Source organism: Nyctibius grandis, chromosome 2 (genome assembly GCF_013368605.1).
Source record: "Nyctibius grandis isolate bNycGra1 chromosome 2, bNycGra1.pri, whole genome shotgun sequence".
NCBI lineage: Eukaryota > Metazoa > Chordata > Aves > Nyctibiiformes > Nyctibiidae > Nyctibius > Nyctibius grandis.
The window spans coordinates 78,983,391-79,005,172 of NC_090659.1; the positions used below are offsets into that span (position 1 = coordinate 78,983,391).

The following is a 21,782-nucleotide window of genomic DNA, read 5'->3' on the forward strand; positions in this document are numbered from 1 at the left end:
TATCACTACCTGCCAAACATTGCAGGAAGTAATTTTATTTTTGCAGCTGACACTTCATGCCGAGAAATAAAAATAGGATGTGATCTTGTCCCCTTGTCAACTGACACATGTCAGCATGGGAATATCTTACAGGTGCTTCCATAAAACAGGAAAATTAGCAGAACCACACAGGAATTCAGGCATGGTCATTCCCACAAAGGCAACTCAATGCCTTACTCATTATACCAGAAGATTTATGCAGCAAAATGCCCTTCTGCACATAAACTCTTATTTCAGATCTACGTATTACACAAAGAAATTCTTACAGAGTTTCAGACTTTTTATGCTCTTAAACATTATTTCCCCTCTGTGTTAGATATTCTCCTGGGAGAGTTCTCTGTTGCAATTCACTGAGTGAGGGACAGTCTATCCACAGTATCCTCCCATGGAGGTAATCTTGCATTTTCTGACTGGTGTGAGCAATAAGGCTTTATGTACAGGTATAAGAAATAAAACTGAAAAAAAAGGAGGTTGTATCAAAGTCACACATACAATCTAGGAGAGAAAAAGAAAAAAAAAAAGGCCTAAGAGCCTAAATCAAGTTAAATGAATGAAAATAAAATCATAATAAGCTGGTAAGCTTATTAAAATAAAACAGCTAAAAATAAAATTAACATTTTCAAGAGTGCTAATTAAGCACTGGAACAATTTCTGTTGACATGTGGTAGATTTCCCATCATTTGCATTCTTCAGACCTACACAAGGCTTCTTTCCAACAAAGAACACTGCTGTTCCCACTGAAGTTGTGTGTTCAATACAGGAATTATTGGGTGAGAGGTTCTGGTGTTTGTAGGGATATATTCAGATCAAATGATTGCAATAGCCTGATCTGACCCTGAAATCTGTGAATTTGGCCCCAGAAGGGCCATATGGAACTGATGCACTAATAAATGGCACATCTGGTTGACTGCCTGGGGGGGCAAAAGAAAATTCCCGTTCAGGGAATCAGAAACACTCGCTCTGGCAGAGCTACTTGCAAAAGGCCATTTAAGATGTCGTGCTGTGCTGACCCCAAGCCTGCCCTCACAGGGTTGTGTTTATGAATTGTCCACTCAACAGCCCTAACTTTTTCTCTCTTTCTTCTATTACGATTAATAAAGAGAATCTATGTGTACACACACTCTTGTACATACATACCCCCCATTTTTTTTTAAGTGCTTTGGTTCTTCGTACAATGTGGACTATTAAGGCAAACCCATAGAAGCCAATTAATTCCCATTGCACAACGCATCTCTTTGAGTGTTTGTTGCCTACAGCAGCTACTTAATTGGCAAGTTTGTTTCCAGTAGGTTGAACCAATTAAAAAAATTCTTCAGCTTTAATAAACTGATACCCTACCGCTCACCCTAGAATATTCCTTTTGCGAGCAAGCACTGTACATCATCCTCCTATGCTGTTTTTTATGTTGGTGCCCCCAGCTCCCAAGAAGCATGGAGCTGAAATGAAAATGCTGAAGAGCTTCCAGCATGAAGCTGCTCTTTCATGTAATTACGCCTGCTGCTAATAGCCTTCCATTACAGCCACAGCACAGGTTTTACTAATCCATTACAAATGATTGGTTGGAATTTAAAAAAACACTGCAAGTGCACCAGTTTTCATGTTGAACTCAAATTGTCAGATTTCAAACCCTTTTAGCCTCTGCAAGTGACAAGGTGGGCCATGTTACAATAGCTATTACCTGAGGAAAATGTTGAACTTATCACTTGGACCCTCCTCGGGGTTCACCTGTGAGGTGTCTTCCTGAAAATAGTGAGACTGGCTCTGCCCATTTCTGGTATCACCACAAGCTCCGAATTCAGACACCGGGCTCTAACAAAGGGCTTGCTGCATAAATCTCACCACTAACCAGCACTGCCTGAGGTGCTGCAGCTTGCGTGAAGAGATGAATGCATAGCTAATTGAGCTTGAATTTTCTGACAAGTCTTCTATTAGAAAATGTCTTAAAGAAATCGCAACAAAACTAAAGCATATGCCAATACCTTGAATTTCACTGAGATGCTTGATTTGTTTGTTCTTACGTATTAGAAAAATCCCACAGTAAGTTCACAAAGTTACAGAAAACATTTTCTGTTTTTGAAGTTCCATTTTATTTAAACATTGCCCTCTACCATAGCCACTACCCATAGACCACTCAGTTCCAAAGCCATATTCAAATGTACATTGCATTTAATTGCCTGATAGCCTGTAAACCTAAATATAGGGTAGATGAAGGATTTAGCTGAATCAGAGTTTCTCAGATATTTTTGAAAGAATTCAGTCAGCATTAAGACAGGTAAACACAGGGATCTAAAAATGCAGGTGTCTACGTGTGAGCTAGGGTCCACATGCCTGTTAAAGTCAGTGAAGCTCACACAGCCAAGCACCTCACCTCACAGTAGACACTTATTCACTGGTCCACGAAATCACACCTTTGCTCCCCTGTCTGTAGGGAGTTGAGCTTGATTCAGATGCTTGCTTGTAACTCTCTGCTACCCTTTCAGATGCTCTAAAGCATCCCACGAGACCTGCACCAGCAGCTGCGTGAGTATCTTCCCAGACTTGCACCATATCCCACCCCACAGCCCTGGGTGGATGTCCTAGACACCCAACAACATCCCAAGCAGCACCAGACATCCAAGAGTAAAGAGCTGAGCCCTAAATCCACCCAGATTTTAATAGCAGTGCAGAGGCCTAGCTCATCTGTAGACATCTGGATTTAGGAGTTTTAACCTTAAACAGAGTGTCTGAAGTTGATAACTGAGGGAGAGCAATCGATTCTTCTTCCTCGAACAGCATCTTAAAAAAAAAAAAGAATCCAGCAAAATACACCAAACCCCTCCACTAGAAATCATCTAGTTTATTTTCCTTCCTAGGAAGTATTCTTTTTACTTCTCTCTCAGCTCAGTATTGGTTTAAGTAGCAGTTAAGTAACCAGCTGTCAGACAAAAATCAAATGAGACTGCTCAGATTCAGTTGCATATTGCACCTCCATGATGCCAGGCAGGGAGAAAGGCCTAAGATTAAGAGAAAGTTCTCTCTACAACTGTCATTACATTGCAACTTTAGTATAATTTAGCAAATGTGACCTCTTTTATACAAGATTACAAGCACAGAAAGGTGGTTTTATTGTGTGAGCTGCACTTACACAGTGCCATCTTGTGTCACTAGCAGATAACCGGTTTTGCTGAACTTCAGAGCCCAACACACTCCAAATACTTTAGCAAGGAACAAAATACACAGATACAACATTTGAAGGTGGGTTTCTCTGCCTGTTCCCCTCCAAGGGAGGGAGAGAAGGAAAGAATTTTTATTTGCTCACATTTGCCAACTCAAATTAGCAAATGCAGGTTTGAAGGAACCCTGTTAAACCAGGTCTTTAACAAGGGTAAGAAGCACAGCTTCAACTCTGCAAGAGTTTCAACTCAGCTCTTCGAGCCCCACTAATCCAAAATCCCCCTTGCTGTTTGCTCACAGGCAATTTGGTACAAACTAATGAAATAACCCATTTTTTCACAGACATTTTGTGGGAAAATGAAATTGGAGCCCTCATGGAAATACTTGACACCATTCAGGAAAAGCCAGCCCAGCTCAGAGCACGTCACTCCAGGCTGCAGGACACCAGCTGGGCAGCTCTAGCAGCACAGCAGACCACAGGTTGCTGAGCTTTATTCTCCCCATGTGTTCTTCACCCCCATGCGATTTCTGTGCCCAAATGATTCCCAGGGAGAGGGCAACACAACTGGGCTCAAGATGCAAAAGATGCCATGGCCATCCCTGACTTCTCCCATGGCTTTGCTGCATAACACAATGCTGGGAGAGGGGAAATCATGGATAGGCTAGGATAAATTCATTGATGCCTTTGAGGCTGAGAAACTTTGACCTGTGACAAAAAAATTTTTCTTCTCGCAATGTATTTCAGGGCTGCTGATGGGGATTGTGGGGATACCCACCCTACCCTACCCACCACTCTACCATAAAGAAGGCTGAAAACCAGACAGTGCAGAGAGGCATCCGCACCATCTCCATTAGGTATGGGTCTTAACCGAAAGCCACATCTACACAGCACCTGCTTTGGGTTCCTACACTGCATAGATCTCAGGAAAGCAATCTTCTTCCACAAGCAGCAGAGAGGACCCCAGGCTCCCAGAGGGCTATGTGAGCAGGCAGCGTGAATATCGCTCCATAGTCTGTATTTGGGGACTAAAGTCTTCATACTCCAGAGTTCTCACCTGTGGTCTAACATGTCATGACTTACCACAGCAGTGGAAACCAAATGAAATGTCTTTACCAGTCCACTTCATAGGAGACACTTTAACTGAATACTAAAAGCCAAGGCCAAGTCACAAAGGTGGTTGAACAATGAGCTCAGCAACTTTGGGCTGATGAGGCATTTTAGATTTTTATTAATTTTTTTAAAAGCAAAATCTGAAAATAATGTTTGGCACTTTGTAATTCAGCATTTATTAGCAGGGAATTCCCTGGCACTAGGCAGAAGCCGTCTATTCAGGGAAAAGATCAATAAAGCAAAGCAAAACAGGAGACAGATGGAGGAGATACAAGCAGGAGGAGTTACAAGAGGCCCAGAGGGGTGAAGTTCTCCCACTACACCCAAATAGCATGATCTTCCCTTGCTGCCCCCAGCTATCGCAGCCATGACCTCTCTCCCCAATCTGCTAGCTCTCCTATCCATCCCCGAGATCCTCTGAGAGGAATCAGCACCCTAAGCTGCTTTGGCACCCTCATTGCAGCTCCTCATGGTGCCACATACAAGCTCAGACTCAGAGCCCCACCGCCCTCCTACATATCCCAGCTGTTCTCGTCCTGTTTCATCCACAAAATGCTCCCCCAAATTCCTCTGATCCACATCCCATGTTTTCTTTGCTGCTTCCAAGGACATGGACACAGAAGGGGACATAACTGGGCATGAAAGAATTTGGGGAAGCCACTGATCAAAGCCGTTTGGGAGCCACCGCTGAAAAACACAGAGCGCACTCTCCAGCTGCATTTCCAGAAGGAGCAGAACCTAAACCAAAGTATTTTCAGCACTTCATTTCTAGCCAGAGCAGAGAAGTCTTGTGGAACTTCCACCTCTTGCAATTGTCATGCTTCGGGGATGAGCATACAGGACAAAGAATCAGTCTTGTCACTTGTATTAAATGCTGAACAGAAAGAGCATGAGGAGCTTGATGGGACAACTCTATACAAAAACTGAAGCCTACTGTGAAGGAAAAGAGAACAGCAAGAACTATTGTTCTTTCATGTATTTAGGTGGACGTTTTAGTCCTTTCATAAAAAATATTTTCCCAAGATGAAATTCAAACAGTTTCATATTTCAGCAAATCACCTTAGAGACATTTAGCTGGACAGAAAGAAAAAAAACCTTCTAATAAATGCAACATCAGAAATTTTATTTACAAATATACTGTAATTCAACAACCATTCTCCACTCAGTTTGTGAAGGAAAAAGTGATAGTTACATTTTCCAGATGGGAAAAGAGAACTCTTTCCCCTTAAATGGATTCCACAGAATATTATGCCAACACCACTGAGCAAACAGATTTTTCTTTGTATTTAAGTTTCAAAAAAGCACATAATTTTAGAAACCAGCATATGGAAAGCAGACACATTTGTGTGCATCTAAATGCAGCTTCATATTAATCTACAGAATTCACTTTCAGTATATGTCAAAAATAAAGACAGCAATTGCAAATATATATTTATATTAACTATTTCTCTAATGCTCATTTCAAGAGCTTAGAAACAAAATACCCTCTTCATATACCAATGGAAAGTCAACTAGTTGATTATAAGCCTCAAAAATATTTTGAAGTTATTACTGAAAATATACTTATTCTCCCTTGTGCTCTCGGTACTTGAAGCTGAAAAAGTGAAAGCATTTTTCCCGTATATTTCCTTACTGCAATTACTTTCTTATAAATAAAAATAGTTATATGAAGAATACAATGCGTTGCTATGAAGACTAGACAAGCAAGAGTTACTCTTAGAAAAAAAACACACACACACAATATATATATTTATAGATCTACATCAGCAGCAATCACCTCTTCTTCTATCTGCAACAGTGGTTTCATATCTTCATTTGCTTCACATGGAGGTTGGTTGTCCAGCTGTTAGAGAGAGAGAGAAGAAATTGTAATTAAAATCTAGCTACTGAAGAGTCAGTGACAAAAATTACAATTTCCAAGTTAAAAACCTGACAGATAATGGTATTTCTATGGTATAATGGTAATTATAGATACCAGATAATGGTATTACCTATTGAAAATAGTAACACAAACTAAAGTATACATTCCGAATCTAGCAATCCAAATTTAATGAACAATACAAGTTTGAGTTTAATCCAATTATATCACTGCAAGTATTTCAGGCAAAGTAATATTCCACATGCACCTTACCAAATTTTTAAGAATTATTTTTAGTATTAGCATAGAGACAGGGTAGACAGTTTTTCTAAATTTATGCTTCAATAATCAAATTAAAAGTCGCTAAATAACTGTAGCAATATTTAAAAAGAACTTTTTAATCCTCTCTCTGCAAATATTTGTGGGCATCTGCCAATATATTGGTGTTTTGCTACAATGTTACAACTTTAAACCACAAAATTAACATAATGTGCAAAAATATCACGCCTTAAAATTACACACTGAATATTAATAACCCTACAGTTTATCAAACCTTTTAGCCAGTATGTTCATGTTCCAAACTAAAGAATACTTAGCCAGGCTGATGTCAAATGCCAACTGCAAAGTAATCTGCATTACAGACCAGTGCTATGCTGTCAGGATATTTTGACTGCAGTAATCACATAGCTAGTTTTTGTATTATTCAAATAGCTAATTTCAATTACTAATCACTAATTTCAATGCTTTATTCTGTACCTATGAGTTCTTACAATTCCTGATTTACTCGTATCTCATACAATTATGTTTTGAGGTGCCCACTGGCCCAAGAAGATGCAGACTGAAGGGAAGGGAATAGAAACGTTTCTCACAGATCAACTCTGCTTGTGAAAGGCACTGCTGTGACTTTATGGGCTGTAACGTCAAAGAGAGACTAAACAGCAATTTATCCATGACAAAATTTTTGCTTACTTCCATCACCAAATTCCTGAATACTGTCTTGCCAGGAAATAATAAAAAACAGATTTTTCTTTTCAGTACCAAACTTATACAACTCATCCAGCAATTCTGCCCACTAAAAGAAAAGATAAAGCAAAAATAACATGAGCAGGCTCCAGACTGAGTCTCCCACACATTTAGGTGCTTCAAATAGGAACACGGTCGCTGTGGTGTAGTCATCAGGCAGGAGATAAATTCTCTGAATACTAACTCTGATAGATATGACCCAGTACTCTGTATCACCTCCAGATGGAAGGGGTGATTCTCTTCCTCCTGCCACTGATCACAGCGGCACCCTTACACCTAACATTAGCCTCTGTGAATGTCCTGCTAGCACGAAGGAGAGGTGTGAGGTTTTCTGGTTTTAGCTCAGGCACCACACAGTTATTTTTGTGCAGTGCAGGCAGCTTTTCCTCTTCCTAGAAGCCAAAGAGAGCCTGAAAACAGCAACAGCATCAGATCCAGAGATTCTCTTTTTCTGGGCTAGACTTCTCAGCCAGCTAATGCCCAAGTCCTGTTGATGTGTTATAGCGTGAGTATCCTGTTCCCTTCACTGCCTTCTGGTCCACCATGAGAAAAATGTGTCGGGCTCATGAAGAAACATGGACATGTTTCCCAGGAATTAATTCAGAAATGCTTTCCCTTAGATTAATTTATCATTCTAGAGAATTGTGTATTTGCTACATAAAAATAGAGCTATATATAAAACTCCCGAGACATGTCAAAATCAGGAGGTTGTCTACCATCATCTGTGACAGCAGAAAAAAAACTCAACACCATTATTCAAAGCCTTAACATCATGCTCCAGTAAATCAGAATTCTGCAAACCATAATAAAGGAAAAAAATTATACAGATCTTAATTAAAAGGTGCAGTAAGTAAATCAATTCCTCCTAACTTGTACTTAAATGAATAACCAATCACAGACCTATAATTCAAATAATAGCATCGCAAAAAGAAACCATCATTTGTGCCACCTGCACAAGATAAACTAATTGCTTTTCAGGTATGCATTAGGATTGAATTAAATATGTATTCAGATTACTTTTTTAAAAAATGTAGACAAGTTTTCAAAAAGACTTCTCTGTTATCAAGACAAGCCTGTTCAGCAACTAACAACTCCTTGACATCACTTTCTCAGATCTATGAAGAAAGCACGATGACTATACTGCGATGTCTCCTTGAAGCTGCTTAATAACAAGGTGGTAAAATCAGCTACCAGCAAGTTAAAAGTTAGGAATGACTACCCTACAAAAGACAGAAACTGGCAATCAGACCTTGCTGAGTCTATTCACTAATACACCAACTTAAAGCTAAACATGAAAGCTATTGAGTAGCTCAGCTGTGCAAACACTTGAGGTTGTACAGCACAGAGAACTATGGTCATGCACACTGCAGCTGGATTGCCTTACTTTTAAATCTGACATAGCAGTCGTTGCAGAAGAGTTTGTTGTTTCGGATCCTAACTTCAGCTCCAGAGCGGGATCCCCCAAGGTCACATCCACAGGCAACACACTGTATGACAGATTAATAATTAGCAACTCCTTACAAAATAATAAGGAACGAAAATGCTGTTCAAAAGCAGCTTGGATTAAGCTCAACAAAGCTTGAACCATAAACCCACAATCACTAGAAGCAAATGTATAACGATTAGTAGATCAAAATGCAACCAACCCTAAGAAAGTATTTTAAGGTGACGACTGGACAATGAATAGCAGAGATACACCAACTAAACAAACATAAAGCAGACAGTTTTTAGAGATTAGTTCATTAAATCTAATTTGAACTTTAGTTTCTCTGAAACTAAAACTGGCTCAACACAAAAAAAATTTGTTCTCTAGATGGCAACAGCAATTTTGGCACAGAACACCTGGGCGTGCTACTTGCAGATTTCCATGTGGCACTATATGCTGCTGGTGTCCTCAGCTCTTTGGCACTCAGCGCAGCAAACACTTAGGCAACCCCAATTTCCTGGGCTTGCATCATAGGAACAAGGTCTTATTTGGAGAGAAGGGGCCAATTTCACTTTTCCTGAATAAATACATGAATAAGGGGCTTGACAGCTTTCATGCCAACATGAAACTATTTAACTATGGTGGCTGAACACGTCTCTGCTGTGCACATGAGTCACCTCTGGAAGGAATGTAACCCAAAACGTAACACTCCATACTGAATTTACAAAGCTAAGTACTCGGCTGACTACAGAAGGACAGATAGTTTGCCTGCTTAAATGAATAACGAATCTTTTGGATGGCAGTCGGTTCAACAGCTCATTAATCTTCAGAAATTTGAAAAACAGACATTTGGTATTTCCTTATGTAGGTTAGGCACTACAGGTAGACTCTCTCACACAGAATACATGTTCTGCAGAAAGGGAATGACAACCAGTTCCCATGGATTATTTCTGTCCCTCCTGCTCAGGCAGGCAGGACCAGGAAAAGCTTTGAGTCAATCCCTTGTAATACTCCAGGTGATGCATTTGAGCTGGGCACAGAAGACCAGCGTTCTCAACCAGACACAGAAGTCTCTTTCTTAGAGCCATGAAGAAGTGGGGTCCAACAGCACCTCCAAATCAGAGTCTAATTCCTCATCTGACCCTAGGGCAGGGGAACTAGGAGTGCTTTTACATCTTTTGCAGGCAGGCATGTATTCTTTTGGCTCTGTGTATGCCCCAAGCTGTCTAGAAATCATGTAACTATGCCTCAGTGCTGAGCAGGAGCTAATATATGTAGCTTCTGACCAGGGTTGAATAGCACTAAACACAGCTTCTGGTTTGGTGCTGGGTTTTATCTTGCCAGGTTGAACGCTGCCAACATGCTTTTACCTGGAGAACACCACGTGAGCACTCTCTGCTAGGATTAGCTTAGAAGTGATGGGTCATCTTAAATGATTCAGTTGCCAGGGTCCAGGCTGAGATTTTTTATTTTTTTAAGGAGCTGGTTTCCCTGGGAGAAGTAGCTCAGCGCCTTCTGATTTTTTGCTGCCTATTGGAAGAAGGAAGAACTTTGATCTCACAGTCAATGTGACATCTTATTTGTCAAAGTCCTACTTGTTAGCTCTGGCATTTAAGAAATACTACCAGAGTTGAGTGCTAACTGCCTGCAGATAGGAATGCCTCATGGAAATATGCATGCACCACCCTGTCAATAGTAGAAGGCAAAGCAAGTGATTAGTAGAGCCCCTGTGAGCGTAACACTGAGTAGCCATGCGTGCTCCTGATTAGTTCCTGTTCCTTCATGATGCGACTCCCAGCTCTCACCTTAAAGCAATGTAAATGATAACAAAGACCAAGAGACTCAATGATCATGGCTGCTCCTTTGCCCAGAACGTTATTACAGTATGAACAGATTTTCTTCCCACTGACTGACCTAAATATAGAATGAAAATCCTTAAAACCAGCTTGAAAAGGTTTAAAAGACAAAGAAAAGTTATCAAAGACTTCTTGAGATTAAAAATAAAAATACATTGGTAAAAAGTGGACTATCAGGCTGCTTGGGGAAAATAAACTGAAAATTAATATTATTTACAGTAGATCTGAAAGCCAGGGAAAGCTGAAGTGTTATAATTCAGATCAAAGTTACATAGGAACGAATGAAGAAATCCTGTCACATTCTTGGGAGATATTTCATTTTATAAAATACCTTCTACAAATAAACATAAAAAGTATACCGTTAAGTCTGGAAAGGAAGAACACAGGTTTTGTGCTCCTGCCTTATTTCTTATTTGTGGGGAATTATCCCAAACGCTAAGTTTTAGCAAGCAGCCCTGCCAAGTCCTACCATCTGCACCTTGTTAGATAACAGAAGGCTAGTCCTGGACATACAATATTATGTTAACTCTATGAACATAAGCCATACAGAGGTCAGTTTCCATAGATCTACCAAGAAGTTAGCAAATGGAAGTGAGAACAAGATAAGCAAACATGGCTAAGAAGGTAATTTTCTTACATTACAAAGAATGTAGGAGCCTAGTTTTTGTTGTTGGTTGTTTTTTTTTTTTTTTAAAAAAAAAAAAGGTCAGTTTATCACAAAATGCCTGAGAGTGTAAGCTAGTGAAGCAGTGTTCACAGTTACATATAATACATATAATTGTGTGGGGATGATCCTCTATAGTCTTATTACAAGGTACTTTTAAAATATTTCAACTACATAAAACAGCAGAGTTATCTACCCTACCACAACTGAATTCCATTTTTGTTTCAAAATATGTTGCAATTCTTGCTTTCTCCTCGTAGATTAAAACCAACATCCTACTCTAATTCTCCAAGGTCACGGGTTATGAGCATTCCTGAGTGCTCCTTGAGATGATATTGACCACTTGCCAGGAAGGGGGGAGGAGAGACCAAGATGAAGGCCATAAAGGCATGGGTTTCAGGAATCTTTTGTTAAAACAAACCTAAGAAAATAAATGTCAGAAATGCCATCTGGAGTAGGCTTTTACTAATCATTTTGGTAACCAACATACAGCTTGGAGACCGGAGATTTATTATTCCAGTTCCTTTGTTTTTTTAACCGGTCAAGTAGGGATGACAAACCTGGGTAATTTTCTGAATGACTGGAGCAGGGAGGTAATACCAGCCCATATTTCCACTGTCATGTCCAGTCAGAAAACTCCAGGTACTTTTCAGACTTGTTAATCAATGTTATGGGGAAGAACAGTGCTGTAGACCACCATATATATAAAGTCCGCTCTTTAGTGCGGCCCAACGTTTATACCTTCCCAGCAGAAGGGCACCCACTCACCTGCTGCGTGGCTGGGACCCTGGCTGGGAAGTAGAGAGGGGAGACTGAGCCCGGGGGGCTGCCTGGGATACGGAGGGGGCTCTTGCAGAGGTGGCCGCAGGAGGTGCTTTGCTGGAGGAGGGACTGCACATGTAGGCTCGGTTTGAAGTGGATACCGGGCGACTAAAATCTTGACTAGAGGACAGAGATGAAGAGGAGGCAGACTGGTTCAGCCATGAATGGTGCTTCCACGAGCTCGTTCTTGAAGAATCAAGATTGTCCAAAGATTCCCCTCTGCAATATAGGTACACATACAAATGTGAATGGCAATACAGCTGGAGCAGAAGAGCTACTACATTCTTATTTTTTTAAAAATAGGAAACCATTATCCTAGCATTTTTAATATTTTCTAGCATGAATACATTTGTCTTATCACCCTGAGCAATATTCTTCACATACTGATTTAAAATGTTTGAGTTGCAAATTATCCTTTGTGTCCAGTCCTAGTCTCATGGAAAAAAAGCAGGCAAGGCTAAAGAGAGGTGGCACTTAACCACTACAGAATAATGGCAGAACACTCTTTGCTCCAGCCTTATCAGGGTGAACCGTATCAAAATCCACGGTACAGCAATGGACCTCCAATACCAGGTTTGGTTTTGTTTTGTTTTCTCCAAGGGATACCAGATCAAAATAGCAACCCACCCAGACTGGACAGCATCGTCTAGATACAAGGTGTTGGCCCAATAGCCAAACACTCTCCTGACCGATAACTCTTCTGTTTCCTAAGTGACAAATCCAACATTCACACATTACTTAAAGCAAGAAACAAACTCCAGACTTTCTGACATATTTCTATGTAAAAAAAAGGTATACTCCTTAGCCATAATAATAAATTTCCACAATAAATTGTCATGCTGAAATTCTTAAGCACATATGTCAATAAGAAGGCACACTTATTGATTTCCATTGCTGGTATAACTATCAAGAAATAAGCAGTTGAGTTATTTGCAGGACACATCCACATTCTTTATTTGCAAAAAACATTTATTTCCAGCTGTAATACTGGTACTTTCTTCTATTTGTGCTCCTATTCAGTTTACCTTACAGCATTTCACAGACTCAATTTGTTTCTGTGCTCTGTAATACAAGCTGAAGTTTAGAATAACCAAACAAAAATATTTGACAAGAGAAAAAGTTAATTTTTGATGTAATCCCTACCTCCTCATACTATTGCTGTACAGACTAATAGGCTCCTTATGTATACTGGAACTGCGCTGCCTAATCCAGCTGCTGTCTGTGTGTAGAGATGTTTTCTTCCTCATTTCCTGAAGGATTTGCTGTCTCTCCAACTCTGCCGCAGACAGGTTCTGCTCCTTCTGAGGCTTCTTCTGCGAGTCACCTGCGTTCCAGGACCTCTCTGAATACTTGCTCTGAGTACCTGTTTGGACAACATGTGAAAACTTCAGCTAGACACCTTAAGGCACAAAAGCAGTTACCACACATCCAGTACTCTGGCTGTAACCCCAAAAGCAGTCGTTCATCACCATATTCACAAGTTTCTCCAATTCCTTTTTACAGCGGGGTGACCAGTATCAAACTTGGCAATACATCATTATTACTATTACAGTTTTTTCATTCATGTTTCCATTAATGTGGCCTTTTACATGATGTTTAACTTAAATCAAGTAGGTATTCACTTTCCAAGTGTATATGCATATACATTAGTGTACACATGCATACACACACATGTATTTTTAAAAGGGCATGATCTCTTTTAGTGCCACAATTTGGACTCTTCCTCCCAGGCAAACTGAAGCACGTACGGAATATATAATCGAATGGTGGGACACCTTCTTTCCCTTCAGAAGCTTATATCCTCTTTATCTATAAGTTGTCCCTGTTTAAGAATTCTTGCCTTATTCAAGGCACTAAAGACATTGCTTTATATGAATATTGGCGGGGGGGACACAGGCAAACAGAGACAGAGTGTAATCTTACAACCTTTGAAATTTTGGAAGGGGAAAAGAAACAAGCTATCTTTCTCCGGTATGTGTTGACATGCTAGAACGCAAGAATTTTTTCTTTATTTCCTAGATCCAGTAACTATTTTTTACAGTACGACTAATTAAGAAAATTACTCAGCGATAAGTCATTCAATTGAAATTTCAATCCCTGTAAATACTGCTCTGACTACAGATTTGCTCTTGGTTTTATTGCTATAGATTACCATTATAAAATATTGTGGAAGTTTACTCACTCGTTAGTTTCAATGACCAAGGTTTAATGTGTGATAGCAGCGTTGTCAATCTGCAATACTTCCTCTAATTTACTTTTCTATGATTACTTCTGATTACTTTTTTTTAACCATGTTTTAGACACAGGAATAGCTTTCGGGCATTTTCTACTGTAACATTTTTATAAATCTGGTTTGTTTGTTTTATACCCATTCCTCTAAAAAATGCAGTAATGTAACTGAAGGACAATCCAAGGCAGGTAGCAAGGAAGCAGAGTCCAGGAGACAAGCCACTGTGACAGTATCAAGAGTTGACTTCTAGCTGTGTTATTCTTACACTAACAGAAGTTAAAAAGAGCAAACAGCTGTATTAAATAAATCAGCATCTTGGCATGTGCAGCTTTCTTTTACTGACAGAGCCAACATATCAAGAGCACATACATCTTTGATGATATACCTACACAATTGGTTTAATCTCATATAAATATCAGTCATCTAAAATTTAAATATCTAAGATCTGCTTATAATCACTGCTATGGAACTTCAAAAGAGCAGTTAATCATATTTGTCCTAGGCTTATATGTTACTGTATGAATTTCCTCTTGCTGTTAAAACTTCACTAAATTGTGGCATGGTATGAATTTGAATTACAATGCAGCTATCAAAAAGCACTTTGACAATTAGTTTTCTTAGGATGACTACATCTGACACACCTTTTTTTAAAAAAAATACATTTTAAAAATAATGGAAATTAAATAGTACTTACCATTCCTGATTGTGTTGAATTCATTCAGTTCTGAAGTTGACTTGGACTTATTCCTAAGGATATAGAAAACATTCATTTCTCTCTCACAACTAGAAGACCTTGTCATAGACAAAGATCTTATCGTTGCAGACCACAGATACACAGCCCCTTTTTTCACCACCCCTCCCATCAAAAACTTACACTGTACTTAAAACAAGAGGCAAAAATACTCAAAGACCAACAGGACATTAAGGGGGAAAAATATTCAATACTTAGATGTCAATAGGTAATCACTGATTAAAAGTTAAAATTGTGTACTGAAAGTTCCCAATGCTTCAGGTATAAGAGATCTATCATTGTATTTGCTTCAACAAAAACACATAAAAACCAAAGTCCTTCCCTGTGGAAGCTTTGTGAAGACTACAGTCAGACAGTCAAAGCTACAACTTTCAAAGCAGGTTTATAATTGCTTCATGAGAAACTTAAGTCATACTTCAGCACCATTACTAGACCATAAGCAAAACAGCTCCTCAAACACTGCATGCAGATTGCTCTCGGGAAATTTATTATTCACTGATTATACCCAGCAGCATAATTTTTTAATGAGTTTTAGCCAAGAAATGTCATTCAATATATAGGAAGACAAATGGCAAAAAGCTGGTTTTCTGACAGTACAGAGCAGGAGCTTCAGCAATACCTCTGTGCTGTATTATTAGTCACAAGTAATACAGCCAGTTTCTTAGTTTGAAGTACCTCAGGAACAGAAATTCTTCGCTGGGTCACAACTCAAAGCTGCTACATTAATGTGTTTACATGTACAGCATTGGCTGCGTAACAGCGTTTTGAGGGAGTCTTGTCCTTTGTCTATAGATAAATGATGCATAAACTGTGTCACTTTTCTTGCTCCCCCAAGTTCTGACTGTCTGTCGTATGGTGCAGACCTATTTTATTATGTGTTTGATAAGATGCAACAATTTCACAGTCGCTGGTAGTAAACAGGAGCTCCAAAGAGCAGGTCAGCCTTGCCTGGAATGCTTTTAGCACCTGAGTGTCCTCCTCACACATATATCCAAGATGTAACTATTTCGTGCAGGCACCTTCTGAAGTCAGATTTAGATCTTCCATTAGTAACAGATCCATTAGTTGTACTCTGTAAGTTTTGTGGTTCCTCTTAATATAACAAAAGGTATGCTCACTCCAACTATAAGAACTGATTAAATATGCAGCAGAGGTGATCTTTGAGAACTACTGTGGGATGCCATCTAAGATAAAGGCTTGATACAAATGTTCTGGATTTAGGTTACTTCAGCATTTTTTAACCATCCCCCAGTTATTAAAAGGGAGAGGCAAAGCTGTCTATTCAAAAAGCCCAAATCTGCAGTGGCTAATACATTCTATTGAAATAAAAACAAAATAAAACCAAAAAGCCAACAGTAAAACCCCCAAACAAACCACCAAAAAATCCAAAACAGAAAATAGCCAAGGTACGACAACGTAACCTAACAAGTGGCACATCTACTATCTTCCCAATAAATACACTGCTGCTGCCTCTCACTTCCCTCCCTGTTTACTCTCTCTTAAGTTGCACAATCCTGATTGGGATGACTGCACCTTAGTTTGCATAGCATGTTATGACACAACCACAATATTATCTGAAATTTTTTCCAGTCAGAGAAGTCTAGTACCACCCACATATTTGCTTCCTTATAGTTCTGCTTCTCCCAGTGAAATTCTACTGCCTGTTGTTTACAGCACGGCGTATAATTTGCCAGAAGTTTGGCTGCTTGTTTTCTCAATATGAAAACATGCCATAAAAACTGCAAAACACAGCAACAATATGAAGTATACGCTTAGCTCCATGGCTACAGTTTATTGGAAGTTTCAAAACTTTCTGACACAGAAATGGTGATGTTACAGTCTACGCTGAGATTCAGTATTACACATACCTGTCAGCAAATGACTGGCCAGGTTGCTCCTCAATGGTCTTAGAAACTTCATAACGCTCATAATGCCTTTAAAAAAAAATGAAGATACATTATGTTCATATACAGAAAAAGACATACAAGACATAGATATTTCCTACTAAAAATATTCAGAAAATATCCTTAAGAGAAAAAAAAAAGGAAAAAAAACCCAAACAGATGAAGTTCTAAGGAAGCTTAATTTTGTCAGTCAGCAACATAACTAACAAAAGAAGGCAGAAAAATAAAGGTTGTCAGAAAAACTGCTTGAAATTACATTACATTTTTGTAAGTGACAAGGAATCCAAACCTGAGCATGCCAAAATCATTAATACTTATTGCTGAAGATGTTTCAGCCTATCGATTTAATTTCTTATTACCTGTCAACGAGAGGATGGCCAGCTCGATCCTCTATCATTTTAGACACTTCATAGCGCTCATAATGTCTAGAAGCAAAATACAGATAGAAAAAGAAAAGAAAATATGTATTAAACAAAAAAACGTTTTCTAGAAATTGAACAAACAGTAAGTATATATAGAGAAAAATGAGAAAGTTCAGATGTTTTAGTTCGAAACATGAAAACACATGAGAAAAAAAAAACCTAAGACTTTTTAAGATGCTGCAAAAATTACAAGTGTCAGTATATGACAGTGATTATCTCATCTGTTTCAAAGCCAGGACATAAGCTTTCATCAAACACAGCAGTTCTCTAAAAGTTATATGTATATTCTAGCAAACTGTGTAGGTGCAGTTGGTAACTCAGAGAAGCACTCACTAACTTCACAGACAAAGCTCTTCCACCTGCCTGTCCCCAGCCTCAGTGCTCTTTGTAGCAACTATCATGCCTTCACAGATGCTTATATAACATTTCAGATTTCAAGTCATATCTTTGGATACCATTGTAAAGCAAACATTTAACACTAGGTATTTTAAATCCCAGTTTCACTGAACTTGTTCCTTTACTATTAAGCAAACCCATCCTTGTTTAGCAAAACACATCCTTTGGCAACAATCTCAGAAGCGATGAAATCCCCTGAGACTAAAGCATATATCAAGGATTTAGATATGCAGATATTGCAGCAGCTTAATAAGTTACTGCACAAAGTCCTATTATCTTGCAACTGGGGCAAGCCAAAACTGTAGAGATACCGTGGCTCAGCTGCCAAGAACAACTTGTTTAGCCATTGTAACAACTGTGCCTCTGCTTTGCTCAGCAGGGATCTCAAGCAGCAGTCATATACAATGAGCTTAAGTAATTCCAGGTCTCACAATCTCCCCTGCAAATATATGCAACTTTATAATCATATTTTCTTCTCCTAGGATTTAAACTTGATACCATGCGTTATCTTCAGTCATCTCTTATTACTTATATAAGAAAAGGCAAAAATCCTCAAGAGAAACAGCAAAGCTAATCATACACAAGGCAATAAGCTAAATGCACAAGAAATAAAGAAAGTTACTGTTTTAATCTGTTTCAGACAGATTAATCTCCCATGATGCCTGTAATAGTACTCTGAAAACTTCTCGGCAAGAACATGCACTTCTAAACTAATTGTAAGGTTTTTTTGTTTTGTTTTGGGGTTTTTTTTGTTCTAGTTTGTTGTTTGTTTGGTTTGGGTTTTGTGTTTTTTTGGTTTTGTTTTTTTTTTTTTAAAAAACTGAGCTGCTGAAGAAGGGAATGGAAGACACTTCCATGCTCTAGAATAAATATATCCACAGCGGGTACTTCTAACAGGTTATGATATCTAAGCCAGTATCTATTCTCTCATATAGCATGATGCCCCTCATCGACAAATTAATCTCATAGTGCAATTAAACTTTATTGTTGCGCTGCCAAACTAAAATGAGAGGGGGGCCTGGAAAAATCAGTCACACATTTGTTGGAAAAGAGTTAACTTGGGATTTCTTCTGAAAGCACTGTATGTTGAGCCACTAGCTCTCAATTTACAAGCTTATGCAGTGTTCTTTCAAAAATCTTCACACTAAGTGCTTCAGGTCATCTTTGGTTTGGCCATAATTACTGTATTTACACTTCCTATTTAAAAAACGAGCTGAAGTGGGTTAATAGAGCACTTGATTCATGGGGAAAGACTTTGTCTTATGCCTGATTCTTCTACCTTCAGAAAGAAAGGCTATCCTGTGGTATCTTGCACTGACTGATTAATCTACAGTACGAGTCTTAAATGAATACACTTAAATATTCAGGACATACACACCCCCTTTAGAAATGTATTTGAATCTTTAATGCCGAAGGAAGAGAGAGTACAGCCCATCACAAGCACACACCTTTGGTACTGAGGCATCTCTACTGACACCTCCCTCTGCCTTTCAGCCTGCCGCCTCTGCTCCTCCATCTCTGCCTGCCGCCTCTGCTCCTCAATCTCTGCCTGCCGCCTCTGCTCCTCAATCTCTGCCTGCCGCCTCTGCTCCTCAGCATATTGCCATTCCCTCTCTTTACGTTGTCTCTCCAGCTCCAGTTCTTGGAGTTCCCTTTCTTGCTCAAAATGCAGGGCTGCTTCTTCCTGGATCCTCCGTTCCTCCTGAAGCCTCCTCCTTTCTTCTTCCTCGCCCAGCAAGCGCACTGCCAACTCACTTCCTCCATCTCCTTCTGGTTCTTCAGGAGTATTTGCTTCAGGGCTTGCTCTCCAGCTGGACACAGATGGAGCCCGTGCAGGGACAGACATTGTGTTTAAGGTTAGAACAGTCTGCTCCTGTAGCAAAGGAAAAAAATCATGGTTTTTAGGTGAGGGAGCTGTTTCTTAAACAGGTTGCTCACTCAGAAAAAAGTTCATTTATTCTATGAGGGAAGACTGTGTAAAAAAGCATCCCAAACACTTTCAATGCGAGACACAGGGTGTACTTTGGTTTCAGTTTTGAATGCCTGCTAGCACGTTCTCCTACTACAAGAGCTTCATTCCACACGGCAGCCTTAGCAAGCGCCATGGGCAGCGCAGCCACAACTATGTGAAACATTCTGCTTTCTGAAGTATCACTTACATTTCAAGCCATCCCATCCCCCCTTAAATACCCATGGAAAACACACTCTCCTATGTTACTCAGCATTTCTCCCTAGTGTTTTGACTTAGAAAACTGAGACCTACCTAAGAGTGTATACACTAAGATATACACTGCACATGCACATCAGACCAATGAATTTCATGTAAATCATCACATGGAGGAAACCCCCATGCTCTTCTATTCTCCTACCATTTGAAAGTCAAGCCTCAGATCTACTTCAGATCTACTGACTGACCTCCACTCTGACTCTTCTCTCAAACATGAGAAAAGGTCTTTCAGTGGTCAAAAGATGTTTTAATTGCATAGAACAAATACTGTTTGTCAGTTAAGGACTGGTTTATCCAAACTTCTAAGAATAAAAAAAAAAATGGAATAGTTTACATTCTTGTACAGCAAAGTCCTCTAACAGCTCAAAGAGCTTTCTTATTGAAGTCCTAAGCCCTAAATTACAGCGTACTTGTTCGTGACTATATAAACACAACTGATCTCGCTAGGATGCCTGAAGCGGCACTCGCACAGCAATAGACAAGAGATATCTCAGACACCTCCCACCCTCAGAAAACACCTGTTCGTCTTCCCACAAGCAACACAGCCACAAAAGTGGGCATCTACAGAAGCTACAGAAGCATTCACTATTTTGAAACATATGATAGCAAACCTGAAGTTGATGTGGTATGTAAATTTATCAGAGATAGGATGAACTGGATGCAAGTAACAAGCCAGGCACTTACAAACATGCCTAATGATGATGTTTTGAAGCAGAATTCCAACAAGTAATATGAGGTAAATATACAGCAAAGGTGACCATTTAATTCTGGTCACAATAAATCATAACATGCTGTAACTTTTTGCCAACACATTTCTGGTGTTAGTTACCTAACCAATCCATAAATAAAAACGTCAAATTCAGCAGGTCTCAAAACATCCCATTTACTCTTTCCTTCCCATTTTTGCAATCTCTTTCTACCAAGTCATAGAAAAGGATTTATTTTCCAAAATGAGAAGATAAATGACACAGCAGAATAAATTATTTGCCTGCTTCCATGCTTCTACTATTTGGGAAAGAAGCCACCATGAAACCAGTCAAAGGTGAAGCCATATTGATAGCTTACCTCATCAAAATACTTGGAGCTCTCTTTTTCTGCTTCTTGCTTAGCTCGTAGCCATTCTTCCCTCAGTTTTTCTTGCTCCCTTTTGTACTTCTCCTGTTAGGTTAGATTGAAGTTAAACGCACAAATAAGAAACATGGTATGTTTTATTTGCATTAAAATGTACTACTGTTATTTAATGTGTTTTGTAACAGACCAGGGTGGTAAAAAACATGCTTGATCTCCACTAGGACATTAGGTCTGCCACGAGTGAATGAAATCTTGGCTCAAACACAATCAAAAGGAGTTCTGCAATTGATTTCTGAGAATCCAGGCTTATTACACGCTAAGTGTCATAACAACTGATCTCACATCTGTTACATTCCCCGTCTTACAGTTTAGTTCCCATCTGAACAAAGATCAGCTATCTAAGGTATTTCTTTAAAGATGGAGTGATTATATTTAACTTGGAATTGGGCATATTAATACGGTAAATATAACGTGATCAGTAAGTGAAATATGAGGCAGTAACTTGGTTTGAGCAAGAACTCTTGGACTTTTGGAATGTTATCTAAACAAAAAACAATTTCTGGGTCTCCAAATTTGTCTTATGACTGAATTTGGTATGAAATCAATGTAACGTCTTAAGGCATTACTCAAGGTATGCAATGTATGTTTTGGTGGTTTTGTCATATTTAATGATGTCAAAAGTATTCCTTCTCAGACGTTGGACACAGGCAAAGAAAGACTTCGTTTCCTTTCTCTGTTATTTGAAAATGAATTACTGGGATCACAGGGAAGGGAAATAACATTATTACTCTGGCCAAATTTACTACTTCAGGACTAAAAAAGGAGAAGC

General features: G+C 39.2%; 1 protein-coding gene across 10 annotated transcripts in view; it reads right to left on the reverse strand.

The window, feature by feature from the left end:
• Positions 1 to 5,405: 5,405 nt before the first annotated feature.
• Positions 5,406 to 21,782, reverse strand: part of LMO7 (LIM domain 7) — a 94,151-nt gene continuing 77,774 nt past the window's right edge. For all 10 annotated transcript variants that reach the window (XM_068418443.1, XM_068418383.1, XM_068418423.1 and 7 more), the window contains 10 exons: positions 20,948 to 21,040; positions 19,104 to 19,528; positions 17,197 to 17,262; positions 16,802 to 16,867; positions 14,877 to 14,929; positions 13,096 to 13,315; positions 11,899 to 12,171; positions 10,416 to 10,524; positions 8,569 to 8,671; positions 5,406 to 6,146 (listed from right to left, as the gene is read on the reverse strand). In XM_068418443.1, coding sequence (XP_068274544.1) covers positions 6,124 to 6,146; positions 8,569 to 8,671; positions 10,416 to 10,524; positions 11,899 to 12,171; positions 13,096 to 13,315; positions 14,877 to 14,929; positions 16,802 to 16,867; positions 17,197 to 17,262; positions 19,104 to 19,528; positions 20,948 to 21,040 — 1,431 coding nt within the window. In that variant the 3' untranslated portion in view covers positions 5,406 to 6,123. The remainder of the gene's footprint in view (positions 6,147 to 8,568; positions 8,672 to 10,415; positions 10,525 to 11,898; positions 12,172 to 13,095; positions 13,316 to 14,876; positions 14,930 to 16,801; positions 16,868 to 17,196; positions 17,263 to 19,103; positions 19,529 to 20,947; positions 21,041 to 21,782) is intronic.